This window comes from Periplaneta americana, chromosome 3 (genome assembly GCF_040183065.1).
Source record: "Periplaneta americana isolate PAMFEO1 chromosome 3, P.americana_PAMFEO1_priV1, whole genome shotgun sequence".
In the NCBI taxonomy this organism is placed as follows: Eukaryota; Metazoa; Arthropoda; class Insecta; order Blattodea; family Blattidae; genus Periplaneta; species Periplaneta americana.
The window spans coordinates 69630392-69651071 of NC_091119.1; the positions used below are offsets into that span (position 1 = coordinate 69630392).

Below are 20680 nucleotides of genomic sequence, written 5' to 3' on the forward strand. Positions count from 1 at the left end.
AATAAGGAATAGTTGGTTCATAAATTGCTCTTTTCTCTAGATTAACTTCCTCAGGTTGATTCTCATGCATCTCAAATCTGATGGTCGGATCCAGAATATAACCTTTTGTCTCTCCAGGTTTAAATGTTATAATATCAATATGCCGAAGACTTCTGATATCTGCTATTCCATGGACTTCTTCATAGGTAATGTAGCCATTGGACTTAAGGCATGTTGTGATTACAGATATGATCTTGTGATGCTTGTTGTTACGATGAGTTTTGCCAAATGGGCACAAACCCAAGACATGAGCCAAAGTTTCAACCTCACTGTGACATTGCCTACAGTGGTTATTGTCTTGCATTCTGCCTGGAATAGCTCATACAGGAGCAACATTACTGGTCATTGCTGTTTTATTTGCACTTGTAGATGCACAGTACAATTTTATTTTTGTGGATGCTAGTTGTAATGGAAGGATAGGTGATGGAAGTGTACTAAAGAATAGCTAGCTCACTTTACAACATTGTAACACACAACTCAAGAAATTTTCCTTCACCAGAAGTATTGCTTGGAATTTCAACTGCAATACTATTCACAATAGTAGCAGACGATGTTCTTCTGTTATAAGAACATCACTTATAATGAAACCATAAAAAGGCAATCTAACACAGCAGCAGAAAATATTCAATTATTGTTTAAGCAGGGCTAGAAGAACGTCCTAGAAATTCATTTGAAATTTTGTGTAACCGTTCCAGAATTTTACTGAAAACAACAACTTTCTGTAGAAACTATACGAGTTAAAAATCTTATCAGCATATGCACTTTACAATTTTTTTTACTGAGCATCTGCTCTACCAAATATGGAACAAGTGGCAAAGGAAGACAAATCAGTGTGTTATTCCAGAAGAATGGAACAGTAGCGATTTAATGAGGACTGACAGATGTACAATGCAAGTTTCTCAGCTTGGAAGAAAGTGGTCCTTCAAAGTACTAAATTGTGGACTTATACATTTGCTCCACTCCTGCACCACTTTTTTTTTTTTTCGATTTTATTCAGTTCAGCCACAAATGAAGGACACAAACTATTTATAGTTATTATGTCGCTGGCAGTTGAAGACCTAATATCCTTCAATGCAGAGCTTCTTTTCTGTTATGCTTATTGCGGTAATTTGGTGACTTATTACATAAACAAAGCTCTTCACTATACTCATTGATTAGTCTCCACCGCCAACGTGGACCACTCCATTTTGAAGGACTATTGCAGTAACAAATATACAAAACACATAGCAATGGCAGGAAAAATGACATAATATCTAGCATAATTTGTTGGTATGTAATGTACAAGCAACTTGATTGCTTGTCATCAGATGGCATACAAGTTCAATGTTCACACAAGAACATGGCACAAGGAATGTCTTCGACTGAACAGGGCTTTAGTTTAATTTCTTTCAGTAAAGAAGTATAAAGCTGTGTTTTCTGTGGCCAATTTACGATGTTAAAATTTCACATCCATACTTGTCAGCTAGAGCTACAGTTAATTGTAAAGAGCTTTCTCCCAAAACGAGCTAAGTCCATTTTCAGTAATTTGACAGGAAAGACAAAAAAAAAACCTGTAGAGGCTGTTTCTATTTATGCTGGATGTTTCCTGATGGTTTCTATAGTTGAACACAAATATGTGTTTTCAGCATAGGTAAAATAATAAGTCCTCAGTTTAAATCTACGTTTTAAATAGGACCATTTCTAAAGAAATAAATTAATACAAATTCTATGTGATGTTTTTTTATTAACAGAAACTCCCAGGAACAGTACAAAATGTGTTTGTGTTTGTAAATTTATACCTTATATTTATACAAAATTCTCATCATACACCTCGACAAGCATGCAACAAGATGCTACTACTGTCCGAGGGTCAACGGCGAACATCTGACAATAACAGTGCAAAACTTCTAGCAGCACCCAGAACCATGTAAATATGATACTTTGACTCAACACATATTTGCTTGCTGTCCCCTGAATATCTTCTGGCCGATAATTCGAATCATCAGTGTCTATTTCATTTACAACTAAGGCTCGGAAGTTGATGAAAATATCATCTTTTTTCTGAGACATCACAGACAATGCAGGATGCAATACAAACTCGTTTCACTTCAACACAAACAAATTATAGTTTACTTTTAATTTGCATTTTTCGGTCTTTTATTATCTATTTAGAAAATGTTCTACTATTTGTTGCATTTTTCCCCTTTCCTGCTTATGAATGGACATTTTTTACAGCGTACTCGTAGTCTATATTCGAGAACCTACTGCACTTTTCTTTACGCAATTCGATTTCGTCTTAAAAGAATTTTCTTTTTCTTACTTCATGAATGTTGAAACAGTCATGTCTCGAAATATATTTCAGCAGTATCATAATTTTTTTAATAGTTCAAAAGAGGAGGAAGTAAACAACATTTAGCTCAAATAGGAGGAAGAAATAATGATTGTCAAACAGTCAATTCATATAGAAATACTCGTATTACTCACAAATGGCTTTTAAGGAACCCGCAGGTTCACTGCAGCCCAACATAACTGTTGGGACAAGTGTGACACATAAAACCCATTTTTTCGATTTAGGCCTATCGTGTGTGCAGTTTCACCAGAAGATACTTAGGACAAAAAATTACTTCATAGCAACAATATTAGAGCAACACACGTTTATTGCAATATCCATATGTTTCTAATTATTAAGATAGAATACATATCATAAATTTATCAAACTGGCCAGAGGCTTATTACATACTTATGGAATTAGGGTGTTCACATCGGACTCTATTCCATTAAAATAGTTGTAGCAACTGGAAAAGTGAATTGTGATAAGACAAGTGATAAGATAATGTTTGGGTCTTATCTCACTTAATTTTCCAGTTAAATTCTTCTTAGTCCCATTATGAAACCTAAAATTTAACGTACTGGCAGTGAATTGACTGGACTATAACATCTAAATGCAATTTACTCGTACAGAAAATTATGACAATTATTACTTTATACAAATTGTACAGGGTCTTTCATAAATAACGAGTCTATCGAAAAATTAACTATTTTGGATAATTTTTTGAAATGATGTTCATCCTATAGAGAAAAAACCCTTCCCAGTGCTATACAGTCGATTTGGAAACAAACACCCCCCCCCCCACACTTTCCTCTTGCCGCCAGAGCTATTAAACGAAAGAATGGTTAGTGTTTTAAACTTTTATTAAAACACATAAATGTAAGAACAGTTTCATTTGTTGATAAATTATGGTGTACAATTTTCTTCCGTTCTGTTGAATGCACAAATGTAAGCGACATTATCAACTCTTCAATGGACTCTGTTGAGCATGTCAGATGTAACCATTTGTATAGTGTGTTCAATTCGTTCCACTAATTCAGGAATGGTGCGTGACTTAGTCGCATAGACACAATCCTTGATGAATCCCCAGGAAAATAAGTCCAGGGGAGTTCAAATCCGGTGACTGCAGAGGCCAATGGATTGGGCAACTTTTCTCTTGTGTAATAATGTTAAGCAGCTGCATTTTATCATTCCAGTCTATCACAACAATGTGTATAGGCACAGCCATGTGTCATTATCCTTGGCGTATAGAGGGCCACACTCCAGGCCATTTTAAGTCTTTGCCATATAGAAGGCCATGCTCCAGGTCATTTTAAGTTGGCAACAAATGCACACTACACATGGATAAGTAGCTTCCTCTGGCAGTGGGGGAAGGGGGGGTTTGTTTCCAAATCGACTGTAGGGCACCGGGAAGATTCTTTCTCGTGAAGATGAACATCATTTCAAAAAATTATCCAAAATAGTTGATTTTTCAATAGACTCATTACTTATGAAAGACTCTGTATTTCTATATTGATAAGTACTAGACCAGTGAATTGCCTATTCCATTAAGCTTTTTTTTTTTTAAATATACATGTCAACTCCATAGGTTTTCTCTTTCTCAATCTCTTTTCAACCCAAATGGCTGGCCAGATATGACGTCTCCACTATCTCCTTAGGATATATTATAGTAGGCCTACTGTATTGACTGGCAAAAATTGACACAGTGATACGATAAAGAACTGATGAAGTGATAGCAAGGGAATTGAGACTATCTGTCTCGACACCATTTTTCACCATAAACTTCAACTCCACAGTTACATTCAAATTAAAGGGACCTGTGATACCGTGTTTCATTTGTGCACTCCAATGACATCAGAGGAATCGCAAGATGTCTCACTACAACCCACAAAAAAAATATCAGTTCAAGCATGCACACTTAGTGTTGGTTTCAAAGACGAGTTGAATTATTTGTAAGAGGGCAGTAGGCTTTATAAGCTATTCTTAGAATTTTTTTTTTGTTTTATATACAGAGTCTTTCATAAGTAATGAGTCTATCGAAAAATCAACTATTTTGGATAATTTTTTTTAATGATGTTCATCTTCACGAGAAAGAATAACCGATTCAGAAACAAACACCCCCTCCCTCTACTGCCAGAGGAAGCTACTTATCCATGTGTAATGTGAATTTGATGCCAACTTAAAATGACCTGGAGCATGGCTTTCTATACGCCAAGGATAATGACATACAGCCATGCCTATACACATTGTTGTGATAGACCGGAATGATAAAATGCCACGCAGCCGCTTAACGTTATTGCAGAAGAGAAAAATTGCTGCCTGGTTTGAACTTGAAACAGTGTCACTCAAATTAAGCGTTTATTTCATAGACAAAGTGTTTCCAGGCAGGTGGATCGGTCGCACAGGTCCAATCTGTTGGCCTCTGCGATCACCTAATTTGACTCCCCTGAAATTATTTTTTTTTGGAGATTCATCAATGATCGTGTCTATGTGACTAAGCCACGCACCATTCCTGAATTAGTTGAACAAATTGAACATTCGATACAAATGGTTATGCCTGACATGCTCACCAGAGTTCATGAAGAGTTGATACATTGCTTATATTTGTACATTCAGCAGAACAGAAGACATCTTGAAAATTGCACACCATAATGTAACGCAGTTTTACTCCTGGTTGAGTGTTAGAGAAGACCATATGGCCTTAACTCTGCCAGGTTAAATAAATCATTATTATTATTATTATTATTATTATTATTAGAGCGCTGGTACGTTCAACCAGAGGTCCCGGGATCGATACCCAGCCCCGGAACAATTTTTCCCTTGAAATTATTCAAATCTGCTTTACAGGGAGCTTTACCTGAAAGACTAGATTTGCATAATATATACGTCACTGTGTACGTTAACAGAAAACCACAATTCCAAGTCACACAGAGATTGTGTGCGCTCGATGTGGGTCTCTGGCATTTCGTCAGCCCACGCGAGTTGTGTGGATATAAAGGGAAAAGTTGAGACGGTGTCTGGTGGAGTTCCCGGGTAGCTCAGTTTGTACAGCGCTGGTACGTTCAACCAGAGGTCCCGGGATCGATACTCGGCCCCGGAACAATTTTTCCCTTGAAATTATTCAAATCTGCTTTATAGGGAGCTTTACCTGAAAGACTAGATTTGCATAATATATATGTCACTGTGTACGTTAACAGAAAACCACAATTCCAAGTCACACAGAGATTGTGTGCGCTCGATGTGGGTCTCTGGCATTTCGTCAGCCCACGCGAGTTGTGTGGATATAAAGGGAAAAGTTGAGACGGTGTAGGGTGGAGTTCCCGGGTAGCTCAGTTGGTAGAGTGCTGGTACGTTCAACCAGAGGTCCCGGGATCGATACCCGGCCCCGGAACAATTTTTCCCTTGAAATTATTCAAATCTGCTTTACAGGGAGCTTTACGTGAAAGACTAGATTTGCATTATTATTATTATTATTATTATTATTATTATTATTATTATTATTATTATTATGTGCCAACAATTGAAACTGTTTTACATTGATGTGTTTTAATAAAAGTTTAAAACACTAACCATTCTTTCATTTAATAGCTCTGGCAGTGAGGGGAGGGGTGTTTATTTACAAATCAACCGAACGGCACCTGCAAGGGTTCTTTCTCGTGAGGATGAACAACATTTGAAAAAATTATCCGAAATAGTTCATTTTTCGATAGACTCGTTACTTATGAAAGACCCTGTATATTAATTAGTATATTATGAAACAAGTTTAAAATGTTATGCTTTCACTCATTTTCTAATTTTGACGAATGTGTTTCACGCGTTACTTTTTTTGTATAACAGCATTATAAAACAATAATTAATAAAGAAACACACACTAGTGACAGGAAGTTTAAACTCACCAATGGTACACACATCTTTGTGCAAACAAAAACAATGAACAAAAATACAATACTGTAATTGGTGAATCATTTCTCTTACGCTGTCCGTCTGAATACCATGTCATCTGTGTATGTGCCAGTGACTTTTAACCTTTTCATGCCGGAATTTAAATACTTATGTGACTGGAATTTAACCTTTTTGCTGCTTAGACTGTCAGAGTATCGGCAGACAAATTCATTATGTATCCTTGCATCGACCATCACTCTAACGGTGCTGGTGACACAATAAAACAAGGTTTCCAAAGCATAGAAAGGACACATTTTAAAATGGCAATTCTGAAAATGTGGATCATCTGCAGTGAATTTCTCACAAAATGGTAATTTTTTAAAATAAATAAAAAAAAAAACACAAAACTACTCCATACTATCATCTTACAGTTCGCAAAATTTCATTTTGAGATCATAATGCAATCAGGTGATATAAGGAGTATAAGTTTCACATGTAAGGAGAAATAGCCAGCATATCTGATCTAGCCTTTGACAAAAGTCTAGCGTTAGACAAATCTTTTCAATCTGTAATCTTTGGCAAGGTGTTATTTAGTAAACTTAAAGTGGAAAACAAATATTAGACTGAAATAGGCTATTGTACAAATCTAGAATTTCTCTGAGAGCTTACGTTGGAATATTATGATTTAGATAAAAATGATTATAGCCTATAATGTTTGGAATTTACACTTCAGGATGTTTTTACAAACTTATTACCAGCGGTTTTAAACAATATAATATTAGTTGATATAAATTCTACTTTCAGTATATAATAGCTGAAAAGATAATTTAACTTAATTTACAAAAAGAAAACATTTCTTTTATCATCTTACCCCAGAACATTAACATAGTATTTGTCTATATAATTTGTAAAGTTAATCCTTATATGCCAACTTGTCAGGCATATGTTCTACCTGAATATGAAAAGAAGATTACTAAGATCATGAAGTGCTTCCTACACTAAACACAAGCCTGACAGACTTGAGTTAGCAGCAGCCACCACCTCAAGATATCAAATGGGCTAATGTTATGGGGTAAGTTGATAAAAGAAATGATTTCTTCTTGTATGTTAGCCTAAATTATTTTTTTGTTACACCAGTGGTTGAGTAACAGTGTTAAGACCTGGTGAAACAGAATGCAGACTATCCGCGCAGATAAGAGGACTGCAGTCCGCCACAGACTGGGGTAGTCAAACAGAGCGCGGACAGTGCAGGACGAACCAGTGTGGAAACAATTTGATGCCAAGTGCAGCAACGTATTTTCGCGGTTTTTTTTTAATTTGTTTGCAACTGTACTTTTACTTTCGTTTGTTTTCGCCTCGATTAATTAACATGTCCAGCAGCTTCTCAGATGAAGAATTATTGCTTCTTCTGTTCGATTTGAGCCATTCATCAAGGCAGAAAAAAAAAGTGGCTGTATGAAATAAATGAAAAAAAGAGAGAAACTAGGCGAATTTCATAGACTGTAATGAACTAAATTTCCAAGATTCACTTTTTTCGCCACATTTTTATAGTCTGGATCCTGCATACCATATAAATGCACATAAGTTATTCCTGCACAAGTTCAATTAACTTTTTTGTTTCATTGGCCATTTTTTACAAGAGGTCCACTGCGAACTCTGTGGAAAAACACAACTCCCTATCAGTCTGCCACGAACCAGACTAGACTGCGGCGTTAGGCCCCATGCTGTTTGACTAGGATAATGAAATCTAACGTAACACAGAGTTCGTGGCAGACGATCTGCCGAGTCCATGCAGACAGTCCGTGTTCTGTTTGACCAGACTTTTATTTTACCAGGAGACTGTCATGAGGAGATGCAGGAAGCATGCAGCAGAAGTAGAGACAGCAGCAATGGCGTGAGAAGCAGCAAGAATAGGGATAAGGCATGGTAGGGGGAACCAGTCAGTGCATTAGTATTTCCGAATATATATAAAAAAAAAACTTGAGTTAATGCATAACTGACATATGTGAGAAGCAGACAGTTTCAAATGTAACTCAATGGCATATTATGGTTAATTACCAAAAGGACTACTCAAGAAAGCTCAACTGAAGCAAATTCGAATCCAAACAAACACAATGTATCACTTGAAGCTAATATATAGGTCTATATCTTGTGGAGGTGATGAAATACTACAGTCAGAAACTAATCGAAGGTTAAACTATTACCATCCAATGTGCAATTTGCAAAAACTCACGCGAACCATGCATTAGGACTTCAATAATTTCAATGCTGGTACATTTTCTTACACCTTAAGAAATTAGAAAGCCATACTATTTGTTTATAATATTAAAACATTAATATTATATTGGTAGTATATTAGAAAATAGGCAACATTAACGATACAGTGAATTTCTACCGAATTCTATAATTCTGAATTCAATTTGTTTAAACATATTTAATAATTACTAACATATGTAGCAGTTACTTACAAATGACTTTTAAGGAACCCAGAGGTTCATTAACGTCCTCACATAAGCATGCCATCGGTCCCTATCCTGAGCAAGATTAATCCAGTCCCTACCATCATATCCCACCTCCCTCAAATCTATTTTGTTATTAACCTCCCATCTGCGTCTCGGCCTTTCCAAAGGTCTTTTTCTTCTCAGGCCTCATAACTAACACTCTATATGCATTTCTGGATTCACCCATACGTGCTACATGCCCTGCCCATCTCAAACATCAAGTGTAAATATTTCACAAACTCATTTTTATTAGTTTGGAAGAATTCACGATTGTGTAGTTACTGTATTTAATTAGACCCTAACTGCGAAAGCTGCCTTATTAATATCAGGAATGGGCCAATCTTCGATATCTCCCTACAACAGACACGAAACTGACGTCTGATTTAGGTTTTGTTATGATATGAGTTAAATTTATTAAATGAGGTGATAGATCGAGGTATGTAACAAGGTTAGTGGGTTATTTGAGGAGATATTTAAGAGATGTGTGGCTGAGGAATGTGAAAAGGGTTTAATGATTTAAGTAGCCTATGTTTTCTTTCCTGAGTGTAGCGTGGGAAGATATCAAAGTTCTTTTTTTTTTCTTACATGTTGCATGGAATTTAAAGAGAATTAAATATGAAACGAAGAAAATTAATATATTATTATGGTTAAATATCTTTGGGTATACGAATTTTGTTCATTTGTGGTTGTATGAAATTTGCTGGATAACTCTAATTAAAAAAAAAAAAAAAAAGAAAGAGCATTTAAAAACATGTAAGTTAACCATTCCCACAATTTTACATATGAGCAAGTGTGTCAGAGAGGGAGAGTCAAGAGAAAAGTTCCCGAAAGTTGAAAAAGCAAAAGTAATTTCTGGCCTAAGCCTACATAAAAACAAACATTTGTTGTGGGCCTAGTTATTGCCCATTTTCACCAGTTCACCTGCAGGAAATGTTTTTGCTTTCTGACAGGATGACAGAACGTATACAAATAAAGAGAAATGAAAGTATCCGTAAGAGACCAAATTCAAAATTTTCCCGGTACCCAACAATTAAATAAAATTAATGTTGGCATTATTGAATGCTTCCAAATTATTGGGGATTGTAAAGGACGTATAACTCGCGATTCTGAGAGAGAAAAAATTGTCAATAGTGGTGTTTTTTCATGAATGAAGTTTCAAAACCGAGGATTATAAAAATAATGAAATTATATTGATAAACTTACTACCGAAAAATGTTGAAATACTGCATGAAACCTGGTGATGCAATTAACCTAAAAACCCGCGAAGCAGGTGGGAGTTGGAGGTTTGAATAGTATTTCAAAGTTAAGGCCTAAGCTAATTATGCTAACATAACTAACCTAACTCTAGTAAGCAACAAGTATTTGGGTGACACGTCCTTCACAATAGCCAAATTATTATCCAGTACATAAATAGAAAAACTTGAACCTTTCCAATAAAACAAGAGTTCTTTTTATTATTCTATCTATCAACAGATCACCTAAATTGTCTCCACTTCAATAGCAGCTATTTTCCCACTCGTTATAACAATGATGTTGAATTTAATGCTAAGCTCTTTAATATAAGAATTTGAAATCAATATAACATAACGTCATAAAACATAACCAATACCTGTAATCTGCCATCCAAACTTCGAGGGATTGTAACACAATCACTAGATTGTCCAGGTGAGCTCAGTGCTCGCTCCAACTCTTCAATAGCACCTTTTTTCTTCTTAAGCTTCTTCACCAAAGAATCAACAGCTTTTTCTGCCCACTTCTCCTCTTCATCACCCTGTTTCCAACCTAAAAGTTTCTTCACAGCAGGGCTCGTGAATGAAAATAAACTGTTCAGAGATGAAATTGGCCCTCCAGAGCCTGATGACTCTGCTTCATCTGCATCCATTGTTACTTATGTCAATTTTCCTCCAAAATGTTCAATTCTGCCTAAAATATAAAAATTATATCTATGTTAGAAATGAAATGTGACCCACATAACATAATCGTGTAAAAGTTAATGACTCACACACAGGCCTGTACCAGGAAATAATATTGAAACAAGTTATATTTATAGGGAACAGTAGCCTATCTATTATCACAATACGTACGACATCATCAAAACTCCTCTAGCCACCATTTCCAAACAATGGGGATAACTATCTATATCTTAAATCCGTCATATATTGCACAATATCACATACATATATAGACTATAGATCCAAGTATGATTCATGAGTAAGAAAATAGAGATAGTAAACTGCACATGGTACTTAACATCATGAACGCATACCCACAAATCCACACATCAATCACATTATATATATGAAGTACTTCTCTAAGGAACTGTCATATGTAAGTTACAAACTTGTTTTGTTTAAGAATAATGGTTAGACATCCTTGCATAGCATCAATGGATTCGAACAGGCGGCAGGGAGTCTGTACTTCTAATATGACCTAAGAAACATTTCTACATCCTTGTTATTAAATTCTTACCAGATTTTGCTCTTCTTGATTTCTTGTTTATATTACTTCAAATGTTACAAAACATTTCGTTCAACTTACGCATTCCTAATCACAAATGTTTACCTTCCTACCTCAAAATATTATGGCTTCTGTTTACTGGCGACTACAAGTCGGGGACCACATCTATTAATGTATTCATGCGCACATATGTAAGGTGCAAGATTGCCCACTTAGACGAAAGAAAGTAACACAAAAATGTCAACTAGGCATGCATATAAACTTAATGACCATCTTATACTTTTTAACATAGTAGACTTTCAATGTTTACATATATTAGCAGACGCTCTCAAGTTCGTATTTAAATAACTATTTTACGGCGGAGGCGATCAGGTCATCTACTGTGTTTGACGTTCTGTGGCGACAGAATGTCTCGAAAGAGGCGGCACAATTCGAAATACACAATGTCAAATAGAAAGTTGTATTACAATTAATTTTTTGTAAAAACATCCTGAAGTGTAAATTCCAAATACTATATAATCATTTTTATCTAAATCGTAATATTCCTATGTAAACTCTCAGAAAAATTCTAGATTTATTCAATATTTCAGTCTAATATTTGTTTTCCACCGTAAGTTTATTAAGCAATACCTTATCGAAGATTACGGGTTGAAAACCTAAAGAGGGCAAAAACTTGTACTTTTAAAAAATCTGTACATTCATAACCATACATAGGATTTATAATATTTTCAGATTACCATATGTGCATTTTAAAGTAACAACTTGCGGTATATTGTTGTTATTTATTTATTTATTTTTTGTAGTGCATGCCAAGTTTATAAAAATTCCAAGCCGCGACAGTCCATGAAGGACCATGACCGACCAGCCGGCTGATGACCTCACGTCCACAACCGAAGAAGAGGTGAACGATCATCCAACCAGAATGGAGGTATTGTGTGGTTAGCACAATGATCCTCCCAGCTGGCTTTTGCAATCGGATTTTGGTACCTATCGTAGCTTCCCAAGTGCATTACGATGCTGATTGGGCACCAGTTCCATACACTGGACGAGGTCCACACCTGTGGAGTAACGGCTAGCGCGTCTGGCCGCGAAACCAGGTGGCCCGGGTTTGATTCCTGGTCAGGGCAAGTTACCTAGTTGAGGTTTTTTCCGGGGTTTTTCCTCAACCCTGTATGAGCAAATGCTGGGTAACTTTCGGTGTTGGACCCCGGACTCATTCCACCGGCATTATCACCTTCATCTCATTCAGATACTAAATAACCTTAGATGTTGATAAAGCGTAGTAAAATAACCCACTAAAATAAAAAAAAAATACACTGGACGAAATTTCATGAGAAAATTTCTTCCCATGAGGACTCGAATCAGCACGCATTCTATCACACAAGTCCTAAGCAGGATGCCTTAGACCACGACGCCAAGGTGCAGGACATGCCAAGTTTATACCTATATTGAAATGAGGACTACAGCTTTTACAGAACATAAACAGATTTATGATCACATCGGATTTATAGGCATTGAAAATTATGCATACCATTATGACGGTAAAAACTTAAAAATATACTACAAATCTGAAAATATGCACTTAAATTAAATGACTCTCAAATCTATTCACATTAAATTATCTTCGTGGTATAATTTGATTTGCAATATTATCAATGATTTTCTCCAATGTTCATGTATAAGTTATGACGTTTATTTGTTAAAGTAAGTTTGGTATGAAGAAAACAACCTCTCACTAACTAAAGATGTGGCAGAGCAATATTAGAAAGAACTAACAAGTCCTAACCGAATTTATTCATGAATATCTATACTCCATTTGTTCAAAGAAAATAAGATACAGTACTAAAACCACGATTTCTTTTTAAATCACTGCATAGATTTTCATTATTTTTTTCAACATATTTAGACGGGCATATCTAAACTTACAAGAACTTCCTCAAGGACGACTACAGATTCGTGAAAAGATACCTAAATCACGTGCTTATAGTTAGCCTACTTCAATACGTCTTGATTAAAGTCCTGAACCTCCTGTGAACACTGAATTGATATACGTAACATCTTTTTATTTAGGGTGCCAGCAACTTCTTTGTCAGCCCTGTCAGAATAAAACATAGCTAACTGACTCTGTCAATGTACTCCAGCAGGTAAACATAGGCTTAGAGGTAATTTAAGATCTGATAGTTTCTTTCTATGTGTGCTTACTCGGACAGAGGCCTTTACAAATACCATCTTAGGTACAAAATGTTAAAGTGTTTACCTACTTCTGTTATTCTATTGTGGCTATGCATAATACAAGTGAAGTGAATCAGACGTGGATAAAATACTTTTAAAGCTAAAGCAGCCAGTAACATATGAAAGAAGACTTCGTTACCTCCTTCCAGCCACGATACTCTCAGAGCATCATTAAAAAATGTGCAAGAGTGAACGGTTAGTGTTCTCTAAAGTCCTTTAAGCTACGCATCAAATAAGTTTTCCTTAGTTCATATGCGTATAATTTGCCTATGAGAAAATTTACCATAATGGCGACCAAAATCGTCCATAATTTCATTTACACATCCCAGATGAGACAGTCTTTCAGATTATTTTTGATTTCATTAATAGTCGAACACTGGCAGTCTAAGTAACTTTTCCTAAAATTATATTCTTTTGGATTTGCATAGGGTTGTCATATTTTGAAATGCTGAAATGAGGACTCCTCTCTCGACAATGAATGAGCCATTAAGTAATGTTTTAAATATGTCAGTACCCATTGTACATAATTAATTATATCAATGTTCAGTAGCTGATCATAAGAAATTATGTGCTTTACTATTCTATATGAAACATGCAATTACATTTACACTTTTGTATGTCATGCATATTTTTCAGATGACCTGATTTTTTTCATAATGTCTTCCTTTTCCAGCAAATATGAGTAAAATTGGTTGCATGTGAAATGCTTAAAATCAAATTTCACTAGTGCAATTGATCTCACTGGATCATCACTTAGTCTATTCTTCTTTACTGAGCTTTAATAATTAAATAAAAAAATCTTTCAACAGAAGCATTGTGTGCTGGAATAGCAAAGAAAAACTGTGCAGTCTTCACTATTTCTGTGTAGGTACTGATCCTTACGTCTACAGTTCTCAATATTATTTGTCTAATGGCTGGTAGGTACATGATATTTACAATCATTGACTGAGGGAAAGACAAGAAAGTGGTGAACAAAACTACGGATTAATTAATCAAAAACATTCAGGCTCTGGCTTCCCAGTAGCGGTTGACTTCCTTGGAGGATTTCAGAGTAGGGCATTTTGCAAGATTGTTGTCTGTCAATGTCTTCTTGTTGAGGGCACAAAATGCAGGCTGGTGATGGCAGGATGCCAAGAAGATTGAGGTGTTTACCCAGGATGTCATGTTCAGTGTTAAGGAGAAAACTTTCAACTGCTAGTCTTCTGGGTTCAGGAGGTATATCCTTCAGTAATTTCCTACACTGTTGCGAAATGTTTATATCCAATTCTTGTTGGTGATTATTTTTTTGTAGTAGCTTGATATATTGTTTTACTGAGCTAAATGAAAAAGGTTTTCGTGGGTTTATTTTGAGATTCGCACCATTCTTAGCAAATGTGTCAGCCTGTTCATTCCCATGTAGATTACAATGTCCTGGGATCCATTGTAACACAACTGTTTTGTCATGTTCTTTTAAAGTTGCAAGTATTTTTTGACAACTATTGATTTGTTCTGTGTAGGGATGGTCAGTTTTATTTATGGACAAGATGGCTGCTTTTGAGTCCGAGAGGATGACGGCATTTGTGAATTTATCCATATGGAGTAAAAGTTGATTTAAGGCAACATGTAGGCCTATAGCTTCAATTTCTCCATCATAGTCAGATAGATTATAACCAACTGGGAGATAGAAGGCCCATGCATGTCGTAGAAGGTGACTAAAATGGATACCCAGTGCCTGGCGGTATAGCCGGGTCACCCTGTCCCAGGGGTTATAAATATGGGACCTGGTCCTCCAGGTTGGGGGTTGGGAATGGGGCTGACAACCTCACCCTGTAAAAAATTAAATGTTATGAAACCTCAACGAATGGAAGCCGGACGGATTAATTATAGACGACCCTGCAAGGATAAATGACTCTCACAATACCTTTTGGCACCAGAAAAGTAGGGAGACCTCAGCTATGATGGCTGGATGAAGTGGAAAAGGATGTAATAGCAGCAGGTGTTAGAGGATGGAAAACAAAGATGTTAGATCAAAGGACATGGAAAAGCATCGTTGGGGTAGTCAAGGCTGGAACCTGGCTGTAGAACCGAAGAAGAAGAAGAAGAAGAAGAAGAAGAAGAAGAAGAAGAAGAAGAAGAAGAAGAAGAAGGGAGATAGAAGGAGATAGGAGTGAAATGTCTCATGTATGCAGATGATTTAGTCTTTTGGGTGGAAACTCCGAAATTGAAAGCTAAAATTAAAACTGAACAAACCCTGAACACAGTTCTCAATATAGTGCAATCCTTTTTTATGTGACGGGACTTGATTTTTGTAAACGACTAAAAATTTCTCTAAATTACATCATCATCATCATCATCACCATCAACTCCGGTTTAGGTCGTTTGACCTGTTCTGTGTGTTCAAGTAGTGTAGAGATGTTGTTGATCCTTCCTCCTTGTTGTTGGTCAACCTTGATCTCGATGACCTATATACCAGATGTAGGCATACAATTGATTGATTTTCAGTCCATTCGTTAGACATGGATTTTCCAGTTTCGTTGATGAAGGTGTTTGTCTTCTACTATGTCATTCACATTTAGTCAGTGATGTATTTCTAAACAGAAAAGTGCCCTAGCTCTGGGATTTTGATAGTACCACTAGCACTTGCCTTCGTTGTCGTCGACGTCATCATCATCATCATCATCATCATCATCATCATCGTCATAGTCGTCGTCATCATCATCATCATCATCGTCGTCGTCATCCTCCTCATCATCATCATCATCATCATCATCACCATCCATCCTTATCCTTTCCCCAGGAATACCGGTATTTATGGAATGTCACACAAAAATACATGGGTTCGAATCTAGATATAGAGGTTGTTAGATCTACGGAGTAGATCTCATTATGAAACTGTTTAAATATGAATAAAATATGACTTCTTATAAATGCAATATTTGACGATAATATGAAAATCATGCAAGTGGCCTGGTCTCGAAAAATAGTACCCTGGCATCACCAGGCTCGCCAGGCTTGAAATACCGGTACATCACTGTTTCTAAATGATGAAATGACAACAATCACAATTATGCTAGGTGTTTCAAACACGTTACAAGGAACATATCACAACCATCCAAATCACACAATAATTCAACCTACGCAGAACACATAACAAACTCCAATCACAACTACAGCAACATAAACATTTACATGAAAATACTCACATTCAGCCAAAAAACCAGAAACTTGACACTATAGAACAATATGAAATTTACAAATATACACATCCACATGGCATCCTGAACACTCAACTGAATTTCAAAACACACCTTCTTTTTGACACAGTCATGAACACACCCCACAGCAGAACACCAGAAGATAATGCTAGACCTCACTAGGCTTCGGACAATGAGAAACATCACCTCAAAACTAGTCAACCAGGTATTTTTATAATATTAACACAGTAAAGAAGTTATTATTGATCAGTGATTATACTAGTGTTTAAAGAGCATACCAAACAATGAAGAATTAAATAATGAGTAGAGCCTACTCACAAAGCCACGAACTTTGTGTTAGTTCTTGAAAAGCTCTCGAATATTCACTAGGAATAAAAAAAAAAGAGCTCCAAGTTCAGATAGCAAAAAAGAGAGTCATTGGAAAAAAGTAGGCTACTATTGTTGATGCTGTAATGTATCTGACAAAACAAGGAGTCCCGTTAAGGGAGTCACAACAATATGACTTTGGTGATATGGGGAGTGATAAATTTCTAAATACAATTGAATTGATACCCCACTAGGCCTACAATGTTAATTTACGCGAACATATTGAATGGCACAAGAAAGGGAATTGAGCTAGATACTGCTCATGGAAAGTTCAAAGTGATATTATAGCAGGGAAAATAAGACAAGATACCAGTACTGTACCTACTCTATACTGAATGATATGACGAAGGATCAAATGACAGAAATAAATAATTCCTTATGCAAAAATGACAGAGAATGGAGAGGAAATTTTGGAAGGCTTCATTGATTTTTTATCTGTGACAAAACAGGTTTTGGCCTCACTTGCTGACTTTGAAAGCAGTAGAAAGCGATGACTTGAACATCAGCTCCAGAAGACAATCATATGACAATGGGGTAGCCTACAATCGAAAATACTCCAGGTATACAAACTTGCATATTTTGTGCCATGTGCGGTTCTCTCTCTGAATTTATTTATTTGTCTACAATAGGGCAAAGTCCCAATTGCAATAGACAGTACAAATAGTTACTTATGACATAAAAAATGGAAAAAGAACATGAAAAAGAGATAAATACAAATAAAATGCAAGATACAGGTATTTTATTTATTTTATTATTTATTTATTTAACCCTCAACTGGTATTGCTTTTTAAATGTACATTACGATATCTAGCCACATAGGTCTATATTGACCCATAGATACCAGTTGAGGGTTAACCTGATAGAGATAAGGCCATCGGGTATAAATACAAATGGAAAATTAAAAAGCAGATGATAAATATAGATATAAATATAGATATAAAATACAAGGAATATAAAGTGAATATATATATATATATATATATATATATATATATACACACACACACACACACATAATTATATCTTCTTCCTATCACGTATTAAGCCTGGTGGTCTGTTACAGTCTCACTCCATCGTTCCAGCGGACGGCCCAAAGATCTTGTTCCTAATGGGAGGTAATTTAGTGCTTGGCGTGGTATCCTTGTTCTAGGCATCCTGAGTATATGAAATTTCCATTTCTGTCTACAGAAAAGGCAAGGGGACCAAGTCACAGTGGTATAACCGTTCCATCAGATGCAGAGGAAATACAGGGGATCGAGTCTTCATGAAATAGGGTGTTATAGCTGTATCCCACTCTTTTATAAAAGTATGAACCATTACAACCTCGAAGTTACTAGGATGTTTTCTGCATGTTGCTATAGCTTTCAACCATGGTTATGCAGTTCCAGTGATTTCTTTCTTTTCATAGCAGATCTCACGAGTCCAAAGTTTCTGTCACATTGTGTAAATGAATGGCCACGAACCAGGGGCGTATTTTGCGGCCTACCGGGGCTACCGGTGGTAGCCCAAGGAAATTACAAAAGAAAAAGTTTATAATATAACATAATGTAATAATTTTGTATTATTAGTTTTACCACAGTAATTAAAATTAAGGTAATCGTTAGATTTATATGCGCTCTCTGCTCTCGAAAAGAAACAAGTTGTCAAGGCGGCATCGCTGGAGAAACCGCTGCTACGAGGGGTAGCCTGTGACCGTTCCGCTAACGCTGTTCTGTCGCACAACTGCCCGTCCCCCTCTCCCTTCTGTTTCCATCGTGCAGTGTAGGCCGGGTGAGTTGCCGCTCTCGTGATTGGTTTCTTCGCAGGCGCGAAGCAACAATACGCTTAGTACGCTAGCTCATCAATGTGATTGCGTTCTTGCAGTGCAGTATTTTAAATTTGTGATTTGTTCGAGTGTCTAAGAGTTATATTAATTGTGAATTATTAAGTTTTTAATTTCCCAATTAAGTGATAGTGTGAAAAATATGGCAGAACAAGTTTCTGGAGAGGTTTGTGTTGAAAATGTCTGTGTAATAGAAGGTTTATTAAAAGTGCCTTTTAACCGTCGTTCATACAACGAGAAAGTTGAAATTGTGAAAATGGAAAGACCAACTCCTGAGTTAAATTTGTCCATGGACGTAAAAGAAAAACAGCGTGAATACACACGCCATTTCACTTCAACATCATATGGTAAGTGGAATTGGTTGTGTGGTAGTTCTAAACTGTCTAAACTATTTTGCTGGCCATGTTTGTTATTTAGCCCGCGAAACTAATGTGTGGTCAAAAGAGGGGTTTTCTAATATGAACTCCCTTCGAACGGCAGTCCTAAAACACGACAAATCAAAAGTTCATATTTATAGTAGCATGAACTTTGCAAACTTTGGGAAGACAAGAATTGATTTACAGCTAGATAAGCAAAAAGCTCTACACATCAATCAACACAATGATCTTGTGAAAAAAAATCGGGAGATTTTACTGCGTCTTATTAACGCAGTCTGCTTTCTAGGAAAACAAGAATTGGCTTTTCGGGATCATAATGAGAGTGTGGAATCAGACAATAGAGGAAATTATATTGAATATTTAAGTTCCTTAAGAGAATTTGACCATTTACTGGCCAATCATCTTGAGAGTTCAACAGTATTTCGTGGTACTTCTCCTGCATTTCAGAATGACTTAATATTTGCTATAAGTGGAGTTATGATAAAGAACAAAATCTGAAATAGAAGAAACACCTTTTGTGGCCATTGTTGTTGATGAAACAAGTGACTGCTCTAATCAGAGTCAATTGTCCACTGTTTTAAGATACGTCGGTAGTACTGCCAATGTTCAAGAACGGTTTATAGGATTCACAAATGTCAGTTCGGGCAAAATTGCTGCTGCTTTGTTTCAGCATGTGGAAGGTGTTATAGCAGAATACAATGTCGGCAATAACTTAATTGCACACACATACGATGGTACTTCAGTTATGGCGGGAAATATTAATGGCTTAAAAACAAAAGTTCAAGAAAAGTATCCTCAAGCATTATTTGTCCATTGTTACAGCCATGTTCTCAATTTAGTTTTGCAACAAACTACTTCATCCATTCCAGAATGCCGCATTTTTTTCAAAACACTGTCGGGTTTAGCTGCATTTTTCTCATCATCTCCTAAAAGATCAGAAAAACTCAAGGAATTTATGAAACAGAAACTCCCAAAAGTAGCACCAACTAGATGGGATTTTACATCTCGGCTTGTAAATACAGTGAAGGAATACAGAGAACATCTGACTGCTTTTTTGAAAATATCATTTGTAATGACTCTGAAGAAAACTGGGATGATGATGTAATTGTGCAGGCTCAAGGATATTTGTATTTTTTCACACAGTTTCAGAATATATTTCTTCTTGAAGTCTATGCTAGAGTGTTCGCACATACAGATGTGCTCTACAATATTCTTGAGACAAAAAGTCTAGACATAGCATACTGCTTGCAAGAGGTATCGAAGTTAAAAAATACTATATCCGAGTTCAGACGTAGTGGGTTTCCGTCCATATGGAGTAATATGGAAAATGAAAATTCTTCAGCCAATACAATGGAACCACCATTAAAGCGAAGAAAAGGAGATGATGAATTGAAATACAGGCAGCTGTACTACAGCATACTAGATCGTATGCACATGGAAATTACTGACAGATTTTCTGATTATGGAAAGCTTCAGTTCACACATCTTCTAAATTTTCAAAA

The 20680-nt window shown here is 36.2% G+C and overlaps 1 protein-coding gene across 3 annotated transcripts in view; it reads right to left on the reverse strand.

Moving 5' to 3' along the window:
- Nucleotides 1-11402, reverse strand: part of Mad (Mothers against dpp) — a 41791-nt gene extending 30389 nt beyond the window's left edge. The window contains exons 1-2 of one of the 3 annotated variants that reach the window (XM_069820699.1): nucleotides 11200-11343; nucleotides 10340-10653 (exon numbers count right to left, since the gene is read on the reverse strand). In XM_069820699.1, coding sequence (XP_069676800.1) covers nucleotides 10340-10612 — 273 coding nt within the window. In that variant the 5' untranslated portion in view covers nucleotides 10613-10653; nucleotides 11200-11343. Of the gene's footprint in view, nucleotides 1-10339; nucleotides 10654-10814; nucleotides 10918-11199 lie in introns of those variants that run through there. The other 2 variants (XM_069820700.1, XM_069820701.1) reach the window with 2 other exon arrangements.
- Between the last annotated feature and the right edge of the window lie 9278 nt (nucleotides 11403-20680).